At 44.2% G+C, this 23,966-nt stretch overlaps 1 protein-coding gene and 1 long non-coding RNA gene across 2 annotated transcripts in view; one reads left to right on the plus strand and one right to left on the minus strand.

Annotated features, from left to right (window-relative positions):
- Nucleotides 1-23,966, minus strand: part of LOC144773340 (uncharacterized) — a 241,311-nt gene that overhangs the window by 32,815 nt on the left and 184,530 nt on the right. The gene's annotated exons all lie outside the window — the stretch shown is intronic.
- Nucleotides 11,450-23,966, plus strand: part of LOC144773339 (amine oxidase [flavin-containing] A-like) — an 898,284-nt gene continuing 885,767 nt past the window's right edge. Inside the window, exon 1 of the mRNA XM_078658305.1 lies at nt 11,450-11,589. Coding sequence (XP_078514431.1) covers nt 11,544-11,589 — 46 coding nt within the window. The 5' untranslated portion in view covers nt 11,450-11,543. The remainder of the gene's footprint in view (nt 11,590-23,966) is intronic.

Below are 23,966 nucleotides of genomic sequence, written 5' to 3' on the forward strand. Positions count from 1 at the left end.
GGTGTTGTTGCAACAACAGGGGAAGGATGGGACGGGGAGCAAGATACAATAAAATATGGACAGGAAAGAAATATTCCATCCTAGTTGTAGATTTGCTCTGAAACTGCTGCAGCCCATAATTGTGAAACACACGCTCGAGGGAAACAAAGTGTCTACATTGTAAATAAACCAAATATAAATAGCTTCATGTTGTTAAATAACTAAAAAAACGAAGATATCTGTGTTTGTTGTAGGAAAAATGGCCACATAAAATGCCGCAAAATTGCCGCTAAATTTCCATATTTGTGCCGCTAAATTTCCATTTTTGTGCAGCTAAATTTGCTAATTCATGCCGCTATATCCTGGGGGGTCTGATTGGCCTTCTAGTGTGCTCCGCATTGCATTCCATGAACAGTCAAGACAGAGCTCACACAATAGAGTCACTTCTCTCTGGATCTCTTCTAAAGATTTTTCAGTTGTGGGGACACAAGTTGGTGGTCGGTGGGAGGGAGGAACTCCATCAAGGCTCAGTCAGCTGTGCTGAAGAGGGGGCCAGGGATTAGAAGCTATTCCACTCAATTTGCCTTGAGTAAACCCTGTCAAGGACTTAATACTAAAACTATATGATGCACTTATATGTTTCCTCCAATAGATATGCTTGTGCTCAGGGCCCTAAGAAGCAGTATGGACATCAGAAATGAAGGACCCTGCTGCTAGACTGCTAATGTTCTGTGTTCAAGAGGCTCATGTGAATGTATACCTTCTCTTACTAGGGTTGCTACTTTTCCCAGAGACAAATACTGACCATTTGTGTGTGTGTGTCATGGTTCAAGGAGGTTCAGTGGCTCATACTCAAATAATAGTTTGGTTAAAATCCTCTGTATTTTAAACAGCGTTTCAGCCTCTATTTGATTTACAAACCATTTGAGAACAATCTGTACACCAAAACAATTGTGCTGATGTGTTTTCATCATGTGAGTTGTTCTTTACTTTTCTAAGGGGAGGGGGAATTATTTTCATTATTTTCCAGATTTCTTTTTTTACATGTCACAGCATGAAAATACTAACCCTGCTGGTAAAATACTGGTCAACTGGCAACCCCAGTGTTAGCATTACAGCACTTGAGTAGAAGTCACAAATAGGATTGCTACTGTTCCCAGAGAAAAATACCAGGCATTTGTTCAAGGATTAATTTTCTGCAAAGACCTGGACATGATACTTAATAGAACTTTATATAAAATCGCCTGTATTCATTTTTAACACACTTTTCAGTTTTTTCTTTCTTTCTTTATAAGTCAGTGATCAATAAGGCAACCCTAGAAAGTAAAGGTGGCAACCCTAGCTCAACTCGACTGTAATAATGTATTACTGCGGGGTAGCTATGTCACATTTTTGCTACAAGTGACTAATGATGTCACAAGTTCACAACTAGATTGTAATAAGACAATTAGAGGGTTTTGAAGGTTTCCTATCTTAGTTGTATTATTCCTTTTTCTTAACAATACAAATAAACAGCTTCATTGTTGTGCTCTCAGTCATATTATGAGCCACACCTTATACAAACAAGAATTGGCATAGCCAATAGGTCTCGCCTTTGGAACCTTATAAGTATTTAATTATGCAGCACAATATCCTTGGTGCAACATCAACTAGTGCATGGCTAAACACTTATAATGTCCCAAAGGCGAGACCTATGGGCTATGCAAGTGCTTGTTTTAGTAGCAGTGGGATCACGGCAGGTTTGAAGCAAGATATCGCAGAGGCCAGCCCCCATCGGGGGCATCAGAGGCCGACGCCATAACGGCAGCCGAGCCCCCCCCCCCAATACCTACAACCTGAACTGGTTTCGGTGCGAAAAGCGCGCTGGGAGGAACGCCCCCCCCACCCGGTAGCCATGGCAGCGCCTACCCCCCTGGCCAATAGGCCCTTGCAACATTCGAATTGCCCAATGGGGGGGTAGCACGCGAAACAAGGCCACCTTCATTGGGGGGTTAACAGCTGGCTGCCCCCAGGACGACTCCTATCTTAGGAGCGAGGGGAGCAGCACGAGGAGAAGAATCGTTGACCCACCCACCCACACCTAAAAGGCAGCCAGGTCGCAGGGCTTTTGGAAGGGGCAAGGCGAGAAACAACGGGGACAATGGTTGGCACAGAAGCACACCGGAGGGCGGTGTGCTGAGACAGGACCACTTGCCTTAGGATGCCTCACGGCTCGGCGAGGGGACCTAAGGACAGCGGGTAGGACCGTTCACCTTACGATTCCTCATGGCTGGGTGAGTCGGACTACCAAGAGGGGTAGCAAACGGAGATGGCGCTCGCATCTCAGCCCCCGCCAGTTGGCAGGGCACAACAGGAGTGCAACAGGTAGCGAGTGGGGCCTAACTCCGGGACAACGCTACACCACCCCTCCTTCAAGCGGATATCAAAGCAAACCCAGCCAAAATCACCTGTCAAGAAAATAATATTTACAAATATGTCATGCCACACTGCCATCGACAGCTGAATAAAGGTGGTACTGAGTACCCAGAATTGATATGTAACCCTAATAAAAACTGCGGCCAACAAATGACCACCACAAGAAACGTGTATGTTGGCTTATTTGCAAAATAAGGGGCAGGGATCAGAGGGAACACAAAGGCGTGAGAGTGGGGCCAGTGCGGGAGTTATCAGGTTTGAGGTGATGGATTAAATAGAAAAGTTGAACGAAGTGGGATCTGTGAGGTGAGCAAAAGAGGTCTAAAGTGTGACCTGCAAGTATCAGTCGTGGCAAGGAGCTCTGCGGGTGCTGTGGAGTAGTGCGGAGTGTACCAAAATGCGGTGGTATTTTTGGGGACACAGGAGGTGGTGGTAGAATAGTATATTGTGTACCAACGGTTTCTGTAATAGTTTATTAAGACGGGAAGCAACGTCGTTTTCTGCTGATAAAGAATGTATGATGACACCTGTGCATGGCGTGTTCCACAGGATACCCAGGAAAACATCTCTGGTGCCAGACTAAATGAGTGCACTTTGGATCCACGGCAAAGGACACCACCCAATGCCCCTCATATAAACATTTCTACCCTGCGATCTAGTAAGCCACATGGCAGAAATGAATGGTCAACCAGTTTAATGGAGCATATGCCCCTTGTCCTACAAGCCACGAAACATTCCTCAATTCTCGTCCCCTAATTTGAGGTTTTCACCAGCCTTAAGGACATTGAAGGATTTAAAAGTGTCTCCAGCTCCGCTCTTGTGGCTCAGTCTTTCTGCTGTATTTTGTAACAGCCCTATTTAAATTCTCATTTCGCGTAGCAAAACGTGTGTGTGTGTGTGTGTCAAGTGATTGCAATATGTTATATCTGTCAGGCTCCGTCCAAGTTAGACAGGAGGTTTATACAACATTTCTTGAAATATCTCGAAAACGCAATGCGCACAGAGGCCAAAAGCTCACTTAGCACAGCATGTAACTGCTCGGGCCCAGAAGGAATGGGTGTGGCCCTTTAATGCTGCCACAGCACACCTTTTTTCTGTCTAGTCAGTCATTATTGTAGGCTGACTTTTGACAACCAGTGCAACACAACGAAAAATCTGTGTCGCCGAAAAATCCCTTCAGATGAAAGACTGCACGACCTTTCCAAGTCTGAAGTGCGAAATGCACTTCAAGCAAATCAGCTTCTGAAGTGAGCCCATGCACGCCGAGAAGCAGAGCTGATGCGAACGCCACCGATTCTGATTTAAGGTGTGAATATACAATCCAACCTAATCGCTTGCGTTCTACGAGGGCACAATCTACACGGTAACCATGGCAACTGGGCAGACGTATGTTGGTACCTCGCTGAGAAGTGATAACGCTGCATCTTCGGCAGGTTCTGCGCCTAGCAACCAACCCGTGCCAGCTGAGTTTTAATAGCACTTTGCCTCTCTCTACTATATTGAGGCTCGGTCATGAAACTGCCCTCCCAGCAATAGACACCCCACCTTTATGAACCTAAGGGGGTGCGCAAGCTGCATGGCATTCAGAGCCTTAGGGAATAGACGAGAGGTGCACTGCGGTTACGTGGCCCTGGCTTTGAAGCACCACAATGCTGCAGGTCCTACCTGCAGTGCTGGTGTACAGTGTGATTCGCCCTGGGCGCTGTTCACTTTGATGATCACAAAATGATTCTGGGGGTGGTAGCCTGAAATGGCCAACTACCCAGTGTCAGCCGCAAGGGCACAGAAAACGAAGATTTTATAGCATAAACATGTAAATCTGAGACACTTCAGGAGAACATGAATTTCAAAAGGTGGACACCCCTTCTGTGATGTCTGTCTACAGGAAAGCACCCGCTACCATTAGAGAAGCTGAACGTAGAGAAGCCCTAGAGAGGTGGACTCTTCTTTTTAAGAATGCTTGCCACCCCAAAACTTTCCCCAAAGTGCCGCATGCACCACCAAATGTTTAATACCTCTATCTCGACTTGTTAGGTAGGTTACACTATCTATGGATAAGAAACTGCCATAATGCCCATAGCCACCACAGATAACACCTCCCACTAGGCCGCAACATATTGCATGCCTGGGCTACAGGTCCAAACCGTTTATCAAAAATGTAAAGCTATAAGCCCCAGAATGCAATTATTGATGGCTAAACACGCACGTTTGGCAAAAGAGGTCAAACACAGCAGCAGGGAAGGCAAATGGTGACACAGGCTATTCAGGTGCAAATGAACGAGTCAAGTGAATATAAATTCGCATTTTTCAGCATTGAGAGTCCCCACGCTTAGCATTACACCACCTATCCTTGAAAGAGAAAAAAAACAGTGAACTGATTCTTATGATGTGTGGCAGTGACTCAATCAATCAATCAATCAATCAATCAATCAATCAATCATATACTTTATTCGGCATTTAGAAAATTCCATAAAAGTGCATAACAATACAAGTACATAAATATTTTTAAAAAAAAATCACAATCAATTACAAATAATTGAGCCTTTCTCGTACGAACAATTGATAGCCTATAAAAACATAAAACCTAGTTCAGCAAATCCCCATTGTGTTCCTTAATTTGAGTGCTAGCTTCAAAAAGTTCACAATACAAAACAACGTCCTAGGGTCATTGGCCATTTGCAAGAATAATAAGGCAACCCTGGCATGCCTAAATTTGGCCTGTTTTAAAATGCTTGATAAAAAACGGCGCCTTGGCAATGAATAAAATGGGCACAATAATACAAAATGAAGGATATCACAAGGGGACCGATAGTCGCAACCGCAGGGACCCTTCTGCTCAACAGCTAAAGTAAAACCTGGCGGATCTGCCATTAATTAATGTAAAAGGTTGAGCCTAAAACAAGTGATTAAAAATCTATCCTGCGCATTTGACATGAGGGCTAAGCAGGGTTCCATACCCTCACAGGTCTTCAACAGGCTGTGAGCGGAAACAGAGTGTTTGCCCCCTTCCCGTGCTTCTCTTCGAGAGGCTACATGATTACAAAATATCCTCTCCACTCTGTTCTTGTCCTGTCTAGTAATTGCCCTTGGATTTAGAAAGAGGTCCTTACACCCAATTCCCTCTAAAGAAGACTTCACATACTTCAACCATGGGATGCTCATCCCTTTATCCCTACTGAGGCAGTCCATAATTATTTGTCTATTCAGTTTAGCCTCTGGGTTAACCCAGATCTTAAGCCAGGCCGTAATTGGTTTAACCTGAACCAAATCCTTGATGTAAACCATGCCCAATTCCTCGTGAGTAATATAGGGAGAAGTACATGGTGGATTTTTGAGCAATTTTCTCAAATATTTATTCTCCTCTATCTGTAGCTGGTGAACATCGCTATAGCCCCAAACTTCAGCCCTGTATAACACTTTAGAGCAACAGATGGAGCTATACAAATTCACCACTTGCTCAGGTGACCACCGACCTAGACTAAGACTATAATTCATGATTGAACCTGTGGAGGACACTAACTTACTACAACGCCCCTCAATTAGTGTTTTAAAATTTAAAAGCCCATCAAATAAAATGCCTAGGTATGAAAAAGTCTGCACCTTCCCTATGCTATGGTCACCTATTTTGTAAATAAACTTCTTGCAAGGTTTGTTCCCTACCTCCATGACATAGGACTTAGTCAGGTTGGCCGATAAATCTAACGTGTCCATAAAACTGGCAAACCCGTCTATCAGACGCTGGAGTCCCTTCGGGGTAGGTGCTAGAAGCACCCGCATCATCTGCGTAAAGCAGCACAGGGACAGCTCTTGTTCCAACTTTCGGTGAGTCTACCTTCAATTGAGTTAAAGCCTGGTCTAGCCCATTAATATACAGGGAAAACAGGAAAGGGGCTAAAATACATCCCTGTCTAACCCCACTAGTACAGGGGAAAGATGTTGTGGAACCCCCATCTCAATTATATCTAACTTTTGCAGAGGTGTTGCAATGTAATCCTCTTAATATATTTATTATGCCCTGTTCAACCCCCAGTGTACTCATAAGAGCCCACAACTTCTCTCTGTTAACATAAAACCTAAATATACCACCTCCTTACTGGCTATGGGGTATTTAGCCACCAATAAATATAAATTTAAACATTGATCCATCGTTGATCTCCCCATGCCTAAACCCGTACTGGACGTCTGTGATAATCTGATGTTCCTCCGCCCAATCCATTAGACGTGTTAAAATCACGCGTCCCAAAACTTTGGCTGTTACATCAATTAACAAAATAGGGCGATAACACTGGGGGTTGCCCTCTTCCCCTTTTCAAATATGGGAACTATTGTTGCTGTTGACCAGGAACGAGGGAGGCCGGAAGCAACAGCAGCATTAATCACCCTCGTACGAATTGGTGCCCACAACTCCACATTACTTAAAAAAAGGTCCGGGGGAATGCCATCCAGCCCAGGTGCTTTATTTCGTGTTAGACCATGGATACACACTACAATTTCCTCCATCGTAAAAACTAACGATGAAGTCCACCCCATACCACCTTCAGCGTCCTGTATGCTATTATATGCATGATTATACAGTCCTTTAAAATGATCTATCCATTGTTCAGACAATATGTTAGTGCCAATGTCGGGTATGTTAGCATCCTGGAAGCATGGGTTATTTATTATCTTCCAGAATGCATTCATATCCTTCCTTTCAGCTGCCTCCCTTAAATCTTCCCAAGATTGTGCTTGAAGGTTAGTCTTCCTGCGTTTAACCACCTGTGTATATGCTAACCTACACTCCTCAACTTTTGACTTATCCCTCTGGTTTATTTTTAAGCTAGCTTTCAATTCTTTTTGTGCGCGGGAACAATCTTTATTGAAGCACCTGGGATTGTCATTTACTTCCCCATGTGCGGTAGTAAGCAATAACATATCTACTAATTGGGCCACTGCCTCAAAAGTCCTCACCAAAGGGGGTCCCTCCACCGAGAGGTCCAATCACTCTCCTATAAAATCTTTCCCTTCATTTATGAGGGATTTATAAAAGGCCTCTCCATCCTCCTTGGACCATCTTAATCTTCTACCCCGGTCCGTCGCCCTTTCAATAATTTCGCCCACCGCCCCTCTCCGGGCCTTTCTAGAGGATAGTCCTGTGGCCAGGAGTGTTAGGGGGTTATGATCACTAAATATACTTAGCTCAATTGAGGCCCCTCTTATCCATTCTTTAAGCAATTTGGACACCACTATATAATCAATAACAGAGCTGCACCCCCTCCCCTTAAAGGTGGGGTTAGCAACTCTATCCCTCCCTTTGGCTACCAAATCCATGGTGTGTTCTAGGGTGTGTTTTTTCAAAACCCTAACTAACTCATTTCCCTCCCTTGTATGCTCGAAGTGCGGACCTTAATTAACTAATATTAGATTGAGGCCATTGTTATAGAACCTAAGAGCCAGCATATGGTCCGAGGTCCAATTTAAATTATTCCATAAACCCTCCATCTGAAGGTCCACATATGTTATTAGACCTCCCATTGCCTTCCCTGAATCTACCACCCATGTTTCCTGCAGACAAATGATTTGGAACCCAGTAATAAATTGTCTCCATTCCTGGTTCTTAAATTTAGCTAAAAGACCAGCTATATTCCAGTATACTAGTTTCAACCCCCCATAATTTTGTTCCAGCGGTGAATGATTGGCGTGAGAGGCAAAACCAAAATCTTGAGACATCCTTGTGGGGATTGGCCCAACTTCTATGACTTCTATAGCCAAACAAGTCTCTTCTGAGTAGGCCTGATGAAGGAGTATTTCAGGTGCCACCCCATGACCCACTAAATCGCCTTCTACTACCCTGGGTCTTTCCTGCACTCTGCTCAGAGAACCCCTCGAGATCTCCCCACCCCCCAGTCAGTCCACTTCATTGAGGTTTCTTCCACTAGGCAATGGGGTGTACCTATTATATAAAGGGAGGGCCCTCCCCTCACCTTCCGTGTATCGTCCTACCGAGGGTCCCTCTAGTTCTTCACCGGTTAATGCATTTCGTACCTGTCTATAGAAGTACCCCAGTGGCAATAATCCAATTAAGGAGCGTTTCTCCCAGGAGTAACCACTAAAGGATTAAAGGACCTCCTTTACCAATCTAGGGAATCTCAAATTTACTACTATACAGTCTCCCTCAAATGTTTTTTTTGCCTTCCCTAACCAAGCCACTCGTCTGGCCATTAAAATATGTCTGTGATCTTCCATCCTCAACCCTACATTCTTACTTAGCCAATGAGCGGTTTTGTTAATTAGCATCTGCGGGGTTTCAACCGTGTTTCCATTTGCAGCAGGCACACCAACTAAAACTGCTGTATATGGACTAGAGGCAGGCGGGAGGTCCAAACATACCAATCCTACAGACCCTCGTACACCTACTGAGGAGCCCCTGCCCAGATCAATATCTCTCCTCTATGGTTCACACCTTTTATCCTTCAGGATGGGGGAAACAGGGGGTTTGCCCCGATTATCTGCCACTACCTCACGTGTAGCTTGCCTTTTGTCCTAGTTTTCATTATTACTTGGAGCTTGCTTGGACCACTGCCTACTTTGTTCGTCCCCCCCCTCTAGTGGCTTAATTTGTGACCCCACATTATCCCTGCTTCCATACTGTGTGTTGTCTGTACCTTCTCCAATTTGGTCCCCCTCTGCGGGTTTGACCTTTTCCTTATACTAACCCATAAGTTCCCCCAATTTTGTCTCAATCAACTCTAATTTGTCCATCAGAGGTTTAAGTGCAAGGCCTAGTGACCACTGAACCTTGGCCCAGACATCACTCTCACTCTCCATTCCAATATCATCTAACTCCAAATGAATGCAGGGACCCTCTAAAAAAGTGGGCTCGGAGCTACCCTCAGTACTCCTACCAGCATTCTTAGACAGTGGCTTACAAAGCTTGCAAGGGGGAATCATCTTCCGCCGATACTTAGACTGTTTGGTCTGTTTGGCCTTATTACCAACCGCCCCTCCCCTTGTAAGTGGTGTCACAACATTCCCTGTTGGCTTCTCACTACCTTTCATGCTCAGCAACTTTTTTGACCGCCTAATACCCGACCCGGTACTCAGAATCGCACTAGGGTTACATTGCATCTCCTGCGTGAATGTTACCGGGCACTGCATCAGTTCCTTGGAACTCCCATCTGCCCCTTCCACTACCTCGGACTGACTTGACGAGCTCACAGCCGAGGATTTCAGCAAGGCAAGGGGCCCGAGCGAGGAGCGCTTCTATGAATGAGCCAACTCTAGAGATAACCTTTTTTCGGTCAACTGGATTTGATGCGAAACCAGGTACTCTGCTCTTAAAATAAATGCATCGAGCATCCCTGTGATTCCACCTCCTCCCACAAGTGCAGGAATCTTGTGTTTATTCATACTTTCTTCTTCTCCACAGTTCCTGGCTACAAAAGCCCGATTACATAGATGCCAACCCCTGATACTCCTCTCAGTTTTTACTCTTGACCAGCTGGGAGTTTTATAGCACTGCAAGATGTCAAATGTCAGAGGGGTGGCCCTGCCCTGCCTCTTCCAGCCCGGGTGCCACCTGCGCGCATCCCGCGCTGCCGTGGTCCTGCTGCCTTCTTATCCCCCGCCGGCACGGTGAGAGCGTCACCCCTGCACCAGCTGACCTGGAGCTGCTGGGAACAGTAGTCTAAACAATGTCCGTTCCCATCCCAACTCTTGGGAGGATTAGCGGCGCCCTTGCCGTTCCCCTCACGGCTCATGGAAAATCAGGTTAAGCGCGTCCTGCGCTGCGGTGGTCCTGCTGCCTTCTTATCCCCCGCCGGTGCGGTGAGACCATCACCCCCGCACCAGCTTCCCTGGGGCTGCTGGGAACAGTAGTCCAAACAATGTTCGTTCCTCTCACGGCTCTCGGGAGGATTAGCAGCGCCCTTGCGGTTCCCCTCACGGCTCGTGGAAAATCAGGTTAAGCGCGGCAGTGACTCATAAACAGCAATGCGAGAATTTAAATATATCACCAATAAATATATCACTGATGTCTTAACAGGTCTGTGCACCAGTCATGGTAGGTAAAAACTGCATTTTGAAGCCATACTAGAAGAACATGCCAGCGAGTAATGCAATCATCAACAGAAATTGTGTGTTGAGCAAGTGCCTCGCCTGATGAGAACTGACATCATCTATTCTACCAAATTATGACTCACTTAGACCGGGTTCGATATATGTTCTCATTCAGCTATGACATTCAATGCATTAGTATATTCAGCTTCTAAAATAGCATCATATAAAAAAAGACATCATTGGTATTCGGGGTAGTTAAACCTCAAGAAAACTAAGTCTTTAAACAACGTTACAGTTTTTAAAAACAAACACCTTCTAGAGGTATTTTCAGTGTGGGCAAATATGCTTCTGATACATAAGCATGCTTTGAACACTTGGTAAAACAAATGAGTGACTGGCTGCATGAGAGTGGGGCAAGTAAAGATCAATGAACGGTTTACCTTGCTTTACTAAGGGGTCTCTGCATACTGCTGGATTACTAACCACTTAAGTGGCTGTAGCTTAAAGTAGGTTTCAAAAACTGCTCTGTGACCCAGAAAACAAGGCGCGCGGCAGCAGGGGGAGGGGAGAGATTAGGCGGCCTGAATGATTTCCTTGCGGGAGCGAGTAGCAAGGTGCATAATTGCTACCATATGGCGCTGCTGCTCGCTCCCGCAAGGGAATCGCCAGATGTGCACATGTTGCCATTGGAAGCAATGCAATGCGTGCACGTTTTTACCCGCAAAGCTGTGCCGATGGCTAAAGGTCTTTCCTAAGCGGCACATGCGCGCTGCATAGGCGAGACCTAAAAGGGAAAACATTGAGACAAGGTGTACTAGAAGACATAAAACAAAGATAAACAGGGTAAAGCGGATTTAATAGAAACACTGTATTCAAACGTACTTTTCTAGTCACGTTTCATCATTATCTGAGCTTGGCTTGATCCGGGCTCATTTTTTTGGGGTTGGGCTTCTTTTCACAAATTGAGCTTGTTATGTCAAAAAGACCTTGCTATGCTGACAGGTAGGGAAGTCCTGCCAGCGACACTGCGCGCGGGTCTCTGCCAGAAGGAGTTCAGGAGCTGGGTCATCGAAGGGATTGCAAGGAAGGGGGATAGTGCCCGAAGCAACACCATGAGCAGCAAATACGATGTGATTGTGGTTGGAGGAGGCATCTCAGGTTTGTTTAACCTCTGAACCGTATGTTATAAATTTGCAGGACACGCGCCCTATTTACATTGTAACCTTCTCTACAGCGAAAAGGGAAAGTTGTTTGTTGAGCTCCTACTCAAATGCAAATTCGCTGGCAATGTGATTTGTAAAAAAAACAATGCATTTTTTCTTGTATGTTAATATTTCGTGCATCTGTTCATGGTTGCTTTTAGAAATGCTCTACATATGTTGCTATAAAACGTAGCTATTACGATGAAGTAATCCATTAGCCATGGCAAACTCTTTTGTGCCTTGCCTGCGCAAAATGTAAGTATGCATATTTTTGTATGCATGCAGTATTTATGCATGCTGGACATATAAACAGGCAGACCACGTTCTGTACAGGCATGAAGTAATCTGATCCTTATTAAATATTCGCCTGAGTTGAACGTGTGCTTGCCGTCTCGGAAGAACCGACCGCCTCTCAACAAGACCCGTGACACGGTTAGAAAGTATCCCAAACTCCAGCACTGTAGCAGCATCACAGTTCCATACTACATAAAAATATACTATTCTGAGATTTCGATTTAAATCCGGTAACACTGACTTTCGATGTACTAGCGGGTGCAGTGTACCGTTTAGGGAAGAATACACGTTAGGGTATACAACAGCCCGGTTGTTTCACCTCCTTGAAGCATTTGCTCTATTTATGGCACAGCACAAGGTTGTGGACTGCGGACGGTGTTTTCACACACCTGTGGAAGATGTTTACTGTGTACCTTGGGTGCAGCAAGCAGCCTTTCAAAGTCGTACAACCCTCCCATGGGAAGGCATTCCTCGCAGCATTTTAGACTCCGATCGTTTACATAATATCTGGCACCCCAACTTCATATGGTGAAAATATTAATGTTACCCCCTTTGTGATAAACTCTTGCTTCGTTCTCAGTACCATATGCCAATACCCATGCAATGCCCCAAGCAGGCGTAGTTACTCCCCTTGGGTGCCCCAGTATCGCATCTTCTTACACTGGTGACTTTTTCCTAACTTACCAAACTCTCTGAAAGCGTTCGCAAATGCAGAGTGTGGAGTAAAATGTCTCATTGAAAGGTTTTTTTCTGACAACATTAGTGGGCCGATCCCTTTAAAAGCATGCCTGAATTTTGAGGATTCCTGGTCTGTCGTGCTCGTTCCTCCACCTGTTTTATCACTCCCCTTGCAAATACCCCTTGCTGAAAACGAAGGCAAAAGGCAACAGTCCTTACGCTCGTTTTGCTATCTTAGTTTTCTCAGTTTATAAACAGGTTCAGAAGCAACCTCTCGTATTTTGTTAACACCGTTAATATCTTAATAACAGGTTATTTAGCATTCAGGGGATGCAGGAAACCCACCAAAACTTGGCAGATGTCTGGTCGACTCTATATCAGTTTTATAAATGGATACATACTCTAAATAGGTTGAATACATGTACATATATCTAAGTTGGACAGAACACCCTATACGACCCCATTGTTACTTGTATAAAAAAAAAACCTGGGTAGTCACCCACAGCAGATCAAAGCCTTCGAGGACCACATTTGATAGCCCTTAGGACCAATAGCTCTAGAGAGCTTAAGGATCTAAATCAGATGAACCACGATGTCAAACCTGCAAGACAAACTAAGTTCAGGTGCACACAGTCCCTTAGATTCTTCAGCCACATCATTCTGAAATACTGATTGTGTACTGCTAACCAATATCTAACCTATATCTATTTGCTAATGCTAAAACAAAATAAGGTTGTCCAAGATTACATCACTTTTTTTTATGTTTCATTGAATTTTATTAATTTCGTTTTGGGTCCAAATACCTTTAATCTGTAATATTTGCAGCTATTCTAATGTGGTACTAAACGTTTAGTTCCAAACTGTGTTACCCCGAAACCAGTCCTGGGATGCTTGTTTCCGATCTTGGGAAGACCTGGTGTAAGATCCTAGGTGCAGCTGAAAGGGTAACACTGGAGGTGTGAAGATGTAGAAAGTACAAGTTTATTTCTAAAGAGAGCAGGAACCCATCCAGCCCACAGCCAGTACAGGTAACAGCTAGAGCGATTTGAAAATGTACATTCTAGCACCAAGGATACCAGAATGCAGAACACCATGGAGTGGTGTTCCAGGTAACCAAGACAATGGTAGAACAAAGGCAAGGTATAAAACAACATCATGAGGCAGGCAGGATTCCACACACCTTCCCCGCCAACACAACAGGAAAAAAAAAGAGATTAAGATACATAATCATTCAAGTAACTTAATTTTTTAACAGTCCCAGAAGAAGAACGAGAGGTTGTAAAAGAGTCATTATTATCATTAGAAGTAGTAATAGAAGTCTCAATACCCACAGAACCTGAATATATAGAGACTCTATTAAGATTCCAGATCCGGTGGTCTTGAGTTCTCGCAGTGTTCTTAAACACCTTTACAACTCTTATGGGTGCAGAGAACTTGACCTTGGACCCTGGAAGTTTGATAACAATCAGGTCTCCAACTGCAACCAGAGTATTCTTGGTAGAATTCTTGCAATTAAAAGGATAATTTCCTACCCACACACTTAGCTTTCTCCCTTTAACGCCAAGAGGGTTCTTCTGAGGGAGACTTAGAGACAGCCTCACCCAGAAGTCTCACGCAAGAGGGTTCAACAAGGGTGCATCAATCCCTTCCTTTGAAAAGAACAAACAGAGATTTGCCAGTAGAGGTATGAGGGGTAACCCTCTAACTTTCCACCATTTCGAGAACTTGCTCTATCCAGTTGAGACCAGAGGTCTGGGCCCAAGAGATGGTCTCATTTAACACCCTATTAAACCTTTCCACCATGCTATTGGTTTCTGGGTGATAAAGCGAGCACCTCTCATGACTAATTCCCCTGTTCCTCAAAAAGGTTTCCATTTCTTTAAAGACTAACTGCACTCTGTTATCTGTGAGAATGGATTATGGGTACCCTTCCTTTGCTATAAGGGACTTCAAGAACCTTATAACTTGAGATGTTTCAATGCTGGAGGTAAGTGGATCTTGGGCCATCTGGAGAATAAGTCTAGGAGAACAAGTATAAAAACTTGCTGACCATTGGAATGAATTGGGCCCACTATATCCAACGCCACATCTCTCTATGGTCCCTTGAGAAGATCTCTAATGACCATAGGCTGAACTCTAACCACTTTGGAGTTTTTACTAGAAGCACACACCACGCAATCTTTCACAACCCTCTCAGCATGTAAGTCCATGCCTGGCCTCCAGTAAGAACACCGGAGTCTCTCTTTGGTTTTGGACTTGCCAGAGTGCAATTTGTGTGCCAAATCAATCAACACTTTACGAAGTTCAGAAGGTGGTACAAGCCTAGTCCCACGTAAAAGCACATCATCACAAATTGCTAATTCATCATTGACACCCCAGAACTTTGAGGCTTCATCAGAACCCTGCCTTTGTGTGTGCAAACCCTTGTGAATGAGCGACATTACCTCAAATAATACAGGATCAGAAGTAAACATAAGTCACCATTGCTCTTGGTTAACAATCTCTTCATCAACTTGACAAACATGAATATCAGGATCATCCCAATCATCCAAAGAAACATCATCATGGCCACTTTCAACTAATCTCAACAGGGTATCAGCCACACTGTTCTCAACCCCAGGGTTATATCTAATCTCAAAGTTATATTCCTGTAATGCAATAACACATTTGGTGATCCTGCTTGAAAATAGGTCAGTACCCTTTTTAGAAAAAGTCTCACACAAGGGCTTGAGATCCGTCTTTACCAAGAATCTGGTGACCGAATAGCGAGACTCTGGGTCTTTGAGTCCACGTGAGGCAAACATGATGGTTACCATAAAATACTCACCCTCCTGTTGGAGTACAGCCCCGACCCCTTGAAACTAGTATTGGTGGTAATGACAGAAGTCTTAGAGGGGTGAGCTTGTGAGCACAACTAAGTTTAGCTTTAAGGGAAGTAAACTCCTTGTCGCAGTCAACATTCCACTTAAACTCAGATCCCTTTTTTAGAAGTCTCCTCATGTTAGAGGACAATTCAGCAAACCCTTCGACAAATTTATTGTAGTATTCAATCATGCCCAAAAATGTCATGAGTTCCTCTCTACATGTGGGAGGTGGCAAGTGAGCTATGGAGTCCACCAGACTCGATTTAGGAATAACTCCTTCACGGGAAATGGTGTGGCCTAAATAGCGGATGGAGGAGGTACCAAATTTATATTTTTCAGACTTAATGGTAAGGTTAGCTTCCCCAGTTTACTCAAAACAACATTAAGACACTCTTCATACCAAAAACAAGAATATCGTCTTGATAAACAGCACAGACGCCTTTGCAACCCTCCAGAGTCTTCTCCATGATTCGTTGAAATACAGATGCCGTAGATACAAGGTCAAACGGCTTACAAACAAATCTGAATGTCCCAAACTGAGTAATTAAAGAGGTACAATCCCTCGAAGTTTCATCCAGCTCAATTTGGTGATAGGTTGAAGCCAAGTCAATTGTACTAAAAACCTTGGCTCCTCCCAACAATGCGAGTAACTCAGAGATGTTGGTTAGTGGATAGCGATCCACCACCACACATTTATTTAGTTGCCTCAAATCCACACAGAGGCGGAGAGAGCCATCAGCCTTGCGGGCTGCCACCAAGGGAGCGAGCCAATTAGTCCCAGTGACCTCCTCAATTATACCTCCATCTTTAAGCTTCTGCAACTCCTTCATTTCATCCCTCACCACTAGGGGAACATTTCTGACCTTGCAACAAGAAGGATGTGAAGTCGGACAAAGTGAAATTCTTAATTTGACATTTTTAAGACAACCCAAACTACTCCTGAAGACATTAGGAAATTTCTCTTTAATACGTCTTTCTATGGAACCATTAAAGCTAAGATGGACAGCCTGAACTACTTCCTTCAACTTGATAAGGCAAGCACTGCCAGGATCCAGCATAACCCCCAAGTCTCCCTGATGAAACCAGCTGATTATGCTGTCACCTTTATGAGAAATGTAGATCCTCCCAGAAACATAACACCCCTTGTACTCAATGAGGCCCATGAAATAGCCTCCAGTGGTATTGGCTCGCCATCATAGGCCAAGGGACAAATGTCTGGCTTGAGGAGTGAAATCTTATGGGATAGTTTGTTATCAAAGAAAACATTAAAAATAATAGTGATCTTTGCCCCTGAGTCAAATAACACCCTGGCGGGCTCACCCTCTACTTGGATCGTGTCTATGGGACAAGACTTGAGTGCTAAGTTGGAACCCACTTGGACTACAATTTGCCTGCAGACAAAGTCCTCCTCTAGAATCTCAGCTTCGACACATTTGACATTGGAGGAGAAGGCTTTGGTTTTACAGACAATTGAAAGATGTCCTTTCTTTTTGCACTTGGAACAATTCAAATTTAGGGCAGGACACTTACTATCGTTGGCGATGTGCCCAACTTTGTCACATCTGAAACACTTTGGCACAAAGGGTTTCTTTTTCGGCTTAACAGGGTGAACAACTTTGGGCAAAGTTTTCTCTGGTTCCTTGGCAACTTGAACGGAAAACTGTTTCAAGTATGGTGACACCAGGCAGCCCAAGCGTAAGGTTTGAGAGGTTGACGACAGGTAAATGGCGAGCCCGTGTCAACCAGAACAAGCGGCGAAAACTCCCAACCCTGGACAATTCAGGAGAGACATGACCCCCTCAAGTCAAACTCAGTTTTAAGTTCCTGGAGTAGCAGCCCTTTATGACAAGTTATGGCACAGGCTAGAACAACAGTAGGGGCGATCCCGCGTCGTATATCATCTCGAATATCATCCAAGGGAAAGATAAAACACAGCGATAGCTCCCAGCCTCACTCCAAAAATTGAAAGTAAAAGCACAGTACCTTTAGAACAGGGTGAACAAGAACAGGAATTTACGGCCTCCTTTCCTTTCCTCTGCCATTTTTTTGATCCTCAAACAAGAAAAGAAGATGTTGAGGCGAATTGGGTTCCTCTCCCTTTTTAGCTGCCACTACGCCAGTGTAAGATCCTAGGTGCAGCTGAAAGGATAACACTGGAGGCTGGAGGCTTGAAAGTGTAGAAAGTCCAAGTTTATTACTAAAGAGAGCAGGAACCCATCCAGGCCACAACCAGTACAGGTAACAGCTAGAGAGATTTGAACATTTACATTCTAGCACCAAGGATACCAGTATGCAGAACACCATGAAGTGGTTGGTGTTCCAGGTAATCAAGACAATGGTAGAACAAAAACAAGGTATATAACAACATCATGAGGCAGGCAGGATGCTACACCTGGCTTGGCAGTTTGGGCTGGACTGCTCCCACGAGGAACAGGGTCAAGACTGATTTGCATATGGCTGGGTGTGAACTGGGGTGGTGGAGTGGGCAAATAAATGATGATTGACTCACCCCAGATCAAATAGTGAATATAGGGTGAATGTCTGAAAAGTTTCAGCACCCCGTCCATCATTTAATTGTGTTTGCTAGTTCAAAACTGAATCAGGAAATAGCACATACATGCATCTAACAGTTATATTTTCCCACAGTGCTGTGTAGCTGCATATCATTTGCTTCTGCATCAGAAAGTCTGTTTATGTTGCCATGGGATACCTTTATGGGCATGAAGAAACAGTCCATGTTTTGACAAAATTACTGAATGCAGAACGTTTGTATCACATGAAAATTGGTTTTCATCTGAAAACATGCACAGCATATGTAATCACTATCATCAATATTGGACGCTATCTACAAAGGTAAATGTTCAGATATACATGTTTATTTACTATTACACCTAGTGTAAGTTTACACTTTTGTGGTAGTCACAGTGTAAATGTAGACTTGTATGTCTTCAGCCTTTGTTGGAGCCTTCTACATCAGGATTTATGAGTGCAATTACTCTAGGAACTTTTCACACTTCGGCAACATCTGACACTGTGAAGAGATGTATGGGATAACCCCTGCTCTTTGCCCACTCCCTTCTGTGTACATGCCATATTCCTCTGCTGCGTTCCTCGCAATATATAAGCCAACATGCCATGGTGTTTGGTAGTGGTCATATGTTGGCCACATTTTCATTAGTAATACATGTATATACTTTGCATAACCTGGTCATAAATCATACTTGGTGAACTGTCTTCTTTGTGTCATAAATCACATGTGTATTGTCATACACATGTCTGCCATAATTCAGCTATACATTGCTTATTAGCCAATTAGACTGACAGTTTTTTGGTTAGTTCGTTTTGCAGGTTTGCCTTGTTTCCTGTCCCTTCTGGGTTGTTTCTTTGTTTGGTTGGGTTTGGGCTTTCTTTGCGTGGGGGGTAGCCTCTGTCCCAGAGTTAGGCCACAACTTGTTACCTTGTTGGACTCTTATTGTGCACTGCCATCCAGCGGGGTCTGGGCTGCGAGCGCCGTCTCCGTTTGCTATCCCCTTTTGGTAGGCCAACTCACCCAGCCGTGAGGCATCCCAAAGTGAGTGGTCCTACGTGCCGCCCTTAGGCCAACTCACCGAGCTGTGAGGCATCCCAAGGTGAGTGGTGCTATTTCGGCACACTGCCTTCCGTTATGATTATGTACCAACCATTGTCATCGTAGCTCTTCGCCAGTGCCTTGCCTGCCTCTCAGCACTGCAACATTGCTGTTCCTTAGGTGTGGGTGGGTGGGACAAAAATCCACTAGCGCCGATGCTGCTCCCCGCTTCATGAACATAGGCGCTTACCTGGGGGAGCGGCGCCTATATGCCCCCCCACCGTTTTCCCGCCTTGCTGGCAGGTTCCCCCCACTGGGGGGTTTGTAGCCCGCCCTGTCCCCCATTGGGTGCCTCAGCATGCAAAAAACCAATTTGCTCCAGTGCTTAGTGTCGGTTATGGCGCCGCCCATAGAGGCCCACTTCGGTGGCGGCCTCTGTGAAAGTTTGAGGAAAATTAGAAAAGTTTATTAAAATAAATTAAACATATACAAATATTTCAGTATAAAATATAGATGTTAGATAGTTTTAAATATTTATTTTAAACAATAAAATGAAGGTCACAGCACATTACCTTTTACATGATGTGTGTACTAATAAAATGTATTTCTTTTTTTAGGAAATATTATTACTTATAGAAATATTCTAAAAAACTCACTTAGTAACATTTATATTTTTATTATGTATAGAAATGTAATAAAAGGTATGTATAGAACTAATTTAAAAGTTTAAAATGTTAATTTAATTTAATGTTTAAAATAGGTTTAGTTCATATTAGAACACTGGCATGTTGGTAGCTTCATTGAAGACAATGGAGTGCTCCCTGCTTCTACGTGGCGGTAAAGGCCCGCAGACCAACAATCCAATGTTTTACAAAGGCCTCTTGGGGCTTGCGGGGATTTAATTCCCCTTGAGCTTCGAGAAGCCTTTGTTTTATTTGTTAGAACATTCTGCCCTCTAGTAGCAGGATGTTCTAATAGCCTTATAGCCCTTCGTAGCAGGGCTATACCGCCCTATTAAAGTCCCTCACTCTTGGTAAAGTCCCTCTCCTTCGGCTCGGGCCTTTATCGCGAAAGCAGGCTTTAATATCCGGTGTAGCCTGCTACGGGGGGGCTATAAGACTATATTAAAATATTATATGAAATATGTATAATCATACATGTTTAACAATAAACAAAATGGAAAGATTTATTTTAAAAATTAAAATAATTCTATTTATTGAACCTTACTTCTGAAAAGCAAATAAGCTGGGCCTGGTAGTTCAGGAAAGTGAGGAACTTTAGCCAGGAAGGTAAGCCTATCTCCCGGATTAGGATTATGTGGTCTTGATCTCTTAAAATGGTGATAGTTTGTGATGTTGGGGGCCTAGGAACCCCATTTCAGTGACACCACCTTCAAGGAGACCAACCTTAATATATAAAGTTTGAATAACTTGCTGTGCCTATCGGCATTGGGTGGACACCCACAGGCTCACGTAGTTTGCTCTGGGCGAACCTGTTCTCTCTTAATCCGGTTAGCTCACAGGCCACCAGGGCGTTGGACCTACTTCAAAGCAGTAGTGTCAGTGATGAACAACATAACAAAATGTGATATAGAGAGGGAGAGTGTTAGTGAGGCAGAGTCACCACATAGCTAATATGCATGTGTAGAAATAGTTTTTGAGGCCTCCCTCCTCTCGTCTCTGGGAATGGATAGGAGGGCTCCAAGGTACTTGTTCAAGTCTCTTGACTTCTTGGGTTGGCTGAGTGGGGTCTATATTGTATCACATCAGCAGCACCAGGTCAAGCTAGCAGGAGTTCAGCAAGGCCTTCTGGCTTGCTTCTAACAGGAGAAAAATGGGAAGCACTCAGTTTTATTTTCTAGAAGCACCAACAAAAGCGGGATCCATACGCTTCTGTGTCCTAGACATTTTCTGTAGGCTTGAGGGAATCTCTAGCTTACATTTCTAAGTGTTGGCAGTTGGTCAGGAGCCTATTACCAACCAGAGTCTGTGCAATCCTGAACAGTTCAAAATCCAGCAAATTAGGCTGGGCAGAGTTTCCCTCTTCAGAGTGGATTATACAAATCAATTGTTGTGTACACTATTTGTGTGCAACTGGCCAGTCACACTCTCAAGTAGCCTGCTCTAGAGAAAGACTTTGTGTAGTTCTTCCAGGTCGCACTGGACCACAACGAACAAAGATGGAAAAAGAAGGAGGGTGAAGCTGTTCTTCTTAGACTTATCCATAATCCATCTGTCATCTTCCATTATTACAAACAAATGTTCACCCTAATTCACCGCTAGTGATGGTAAATCACTTTGGGTTCCTTACGAGGGCCCGAGATTTTCAGTTGGTAATTTCTTCTGCTGAAGTTTCTTATACTGGGGTTCTGGTGGCTTGGGGGGGTGTGGAATTACCAAGAATTACAGGTAGAAACCTGAGGTTCACCTTAGAAATGAGAAAATACCAGTAGAATCAGTAATTACAGATCTGATTCCACAGTAATTCCTCCTTTTTCCAGGGATTTTTTGGCTTTTTTTCAGAATCTGAAACCTCTGGGGGAAAGAAAAGGGAGATCTGGGCCTAACCTAAATCCATTGTTTTTCTGCTCGCCACGACACCCCTGTTTGGACATAGCCATATTCAAATCAGTCTTGACCCTCCTCCCCATGGGAGCAGTCCAGGCTGAACTGCCAAGCCAGGTCCTCCCTTGACCCAAAACAAGCATCCTAGGACCGGTTTCGGGTGTATCATACCTTATCAGCAAGGACAGCTTGAATGTGGCATGGCGAGCACAGGACCACGTCTGGGCATCCCCGTCCCACTTAGTGTGACAAATGCAAGAAGAAAAATTGATGGATGGAACGCTGAACAATGTCAAACATGCATCCCCAGTCAGAGATCTGGGCTTAAATCCATTGTTTTTTTGGTCAGGCCTGGCAGTTCAGGCTGAACTGTTCCCATGGGGAGCAGGGTCAAAGACTGATTTAAATACGACTTGGTCCAATCTGGGATGGTATGGTGATGAAAAAACAATGGATTTGAACCAGATTTCTTGATGTTGAAAAGTTTCAGCACTTCATCCATCATCTTTTTGTGTTTGCTATGTTCACATGTCTAAAAGCCTACATTTAACCTGAATTAACTCCTGTAGATGGGTAGGGTGCCTTGTAGGCAACAAGGCCTTGAGGCTTGATGTGTAGTGACAAATCTTGCAAAGTTGTGGAACTGGAATGACTCTGCAGCAACATGCTTCAAAAGCGCTGTTGACTGCAGAGTCTGAAACAGTCTCACTGTTTTTGTCAATGCCTGCTTTAGATATGAACTCTATATTTCCCTAACCTGGTGTTGTAAGCCTCCACAATGTTAATCTTTCTGGTATTTTGCTATTGAACCAAAACATTATTTTTTTGATTAAATACTTTTTTTATTGAGGGTGAAATTAGCAAGGTGACCCCAGCAAAGAGAGGGCCTAAGGAGTTCCAGTTTTCAAATCTGTCCCACTAAGAGGTTTAGTTACCATTCCCCAAGGCTTCAGTGGTATCCCACATCAGAAGTGTCCAGTAAACAGGGGACAGGCTTGACCACTATGTCCTGGCTTTACACTGTGTAGGGTTTTATGATCCAGAAACATGTCATAAAATGCAGCATCAGAGCAATAAAAGGCAGCCAAGGGATCCTGGTGGTAAAAATACATTGAGGCTACAGACTTCAAGTTTGTTGCCTTGGTAATCTTTAGCGCCTAAACTATAGGTGTCACATGGATGATGACTCTAACACACCTATGTATGTGGAACCCTCACCCATCCCAGCATGCTGTCTTGCCCTGCTGGAGGTTTTTAACTACCATTTTAGAGTTGTTAGACCTGGCATTTCTTTGCGTGATTACCGCTGACTATTTGCCTCTCCCTCCTCTATTTTAGATGCTGTGATGGATTTCGTTTTACTGGCTTAGATGCTTTGGGCACTTTGCCACTGCTGATCAGTGTCAAAGTGTACCTGTATAAAGTGTAATGCTAATTGGTTGTCCATTATTGGAATGTTTGCCTTACTAGTAAAGTCCCTAGTAAAGTACACTTTGTGTGCCTGGGCCAGTAATGCAAAGGCTACCAGTGGGACTGCAGCACTAATTGTGCCACCCGCACCAGTAGCCTTAAAGAGGGAACTCAGGCCTGCCACTGCAGTGCCTGCGCGCAGTTTGTTAAACTGCCATGTTGTCCTGACAAGTGCACCCACTTGCCAGGCCTTACACTTCCCTTTTTATGCACATCAGACACCTCTATGGGCAGGGTGCAGTGTATGTGAAAGGTAGGACATGCACTGAGGTAGGTACCATGTCCTAACAGTGAAATACTCTTCATTTCATTTTTCACTGTTGAAATGGCATCTTGCCAATAGGACAGAATGGGGAGGCTGTGTAATATGTATCCAGCCTATCTTCCCATAGGCTTAAAATGGAGAGGTGAAGTTTAGTGTGTCTGAATTCACAATTTAATAACACATCTTTTTGTGAAGGTGGCTTTTGCATTGTGTGTTTAGAAACCACTCTTTTAGAAGTGGCTGTTTTTTTGTGTTTTAACATTTCTGTGTGTCTCTGCCCGGTTATGGATTGACAGTCTGGATTTGAAAGTGATATGATCCGGGGAATGTCTTGGCCCAGGTGAGGAGGTGAGACAGCAACAGGCTGACCTGCATCTAGAGTGTAGGTGGGAGGAGTAGCCCCTTGAGGCAAAGAGGCCTGGACTGCTGCCATAAAACAATGGCTCCATCTCCTGCTGAGAGATTGAGGATCCAGACCCCCACTATCAAAGGAAGAAGGTGTCACTGGCAGGGAGACACCCAGAACTGGTTTGGACAGGGGTCAGTGCCCCCCTGAACACAAAGACTTCAAAGACATTTAGTGGTACAAGTATGAGAGCTGAAGCCACTGAACATTGGAATGGAATGGAA

The sequence above is a fragment of the Lissotriton helveticus genome, chromosome 8 (genome assembly GCF_964261635.1).
Source record: "Lissotriton helveticus chromosome 8, aLisHel1.1, whole genome shotgun sequence".
Taxonomy (NCBI): Eukaryota; Metazoa; Chordata; class Amphibia; order Caudata; family Salamandridae; genus Lissotriton; species Lissotriton helveticus.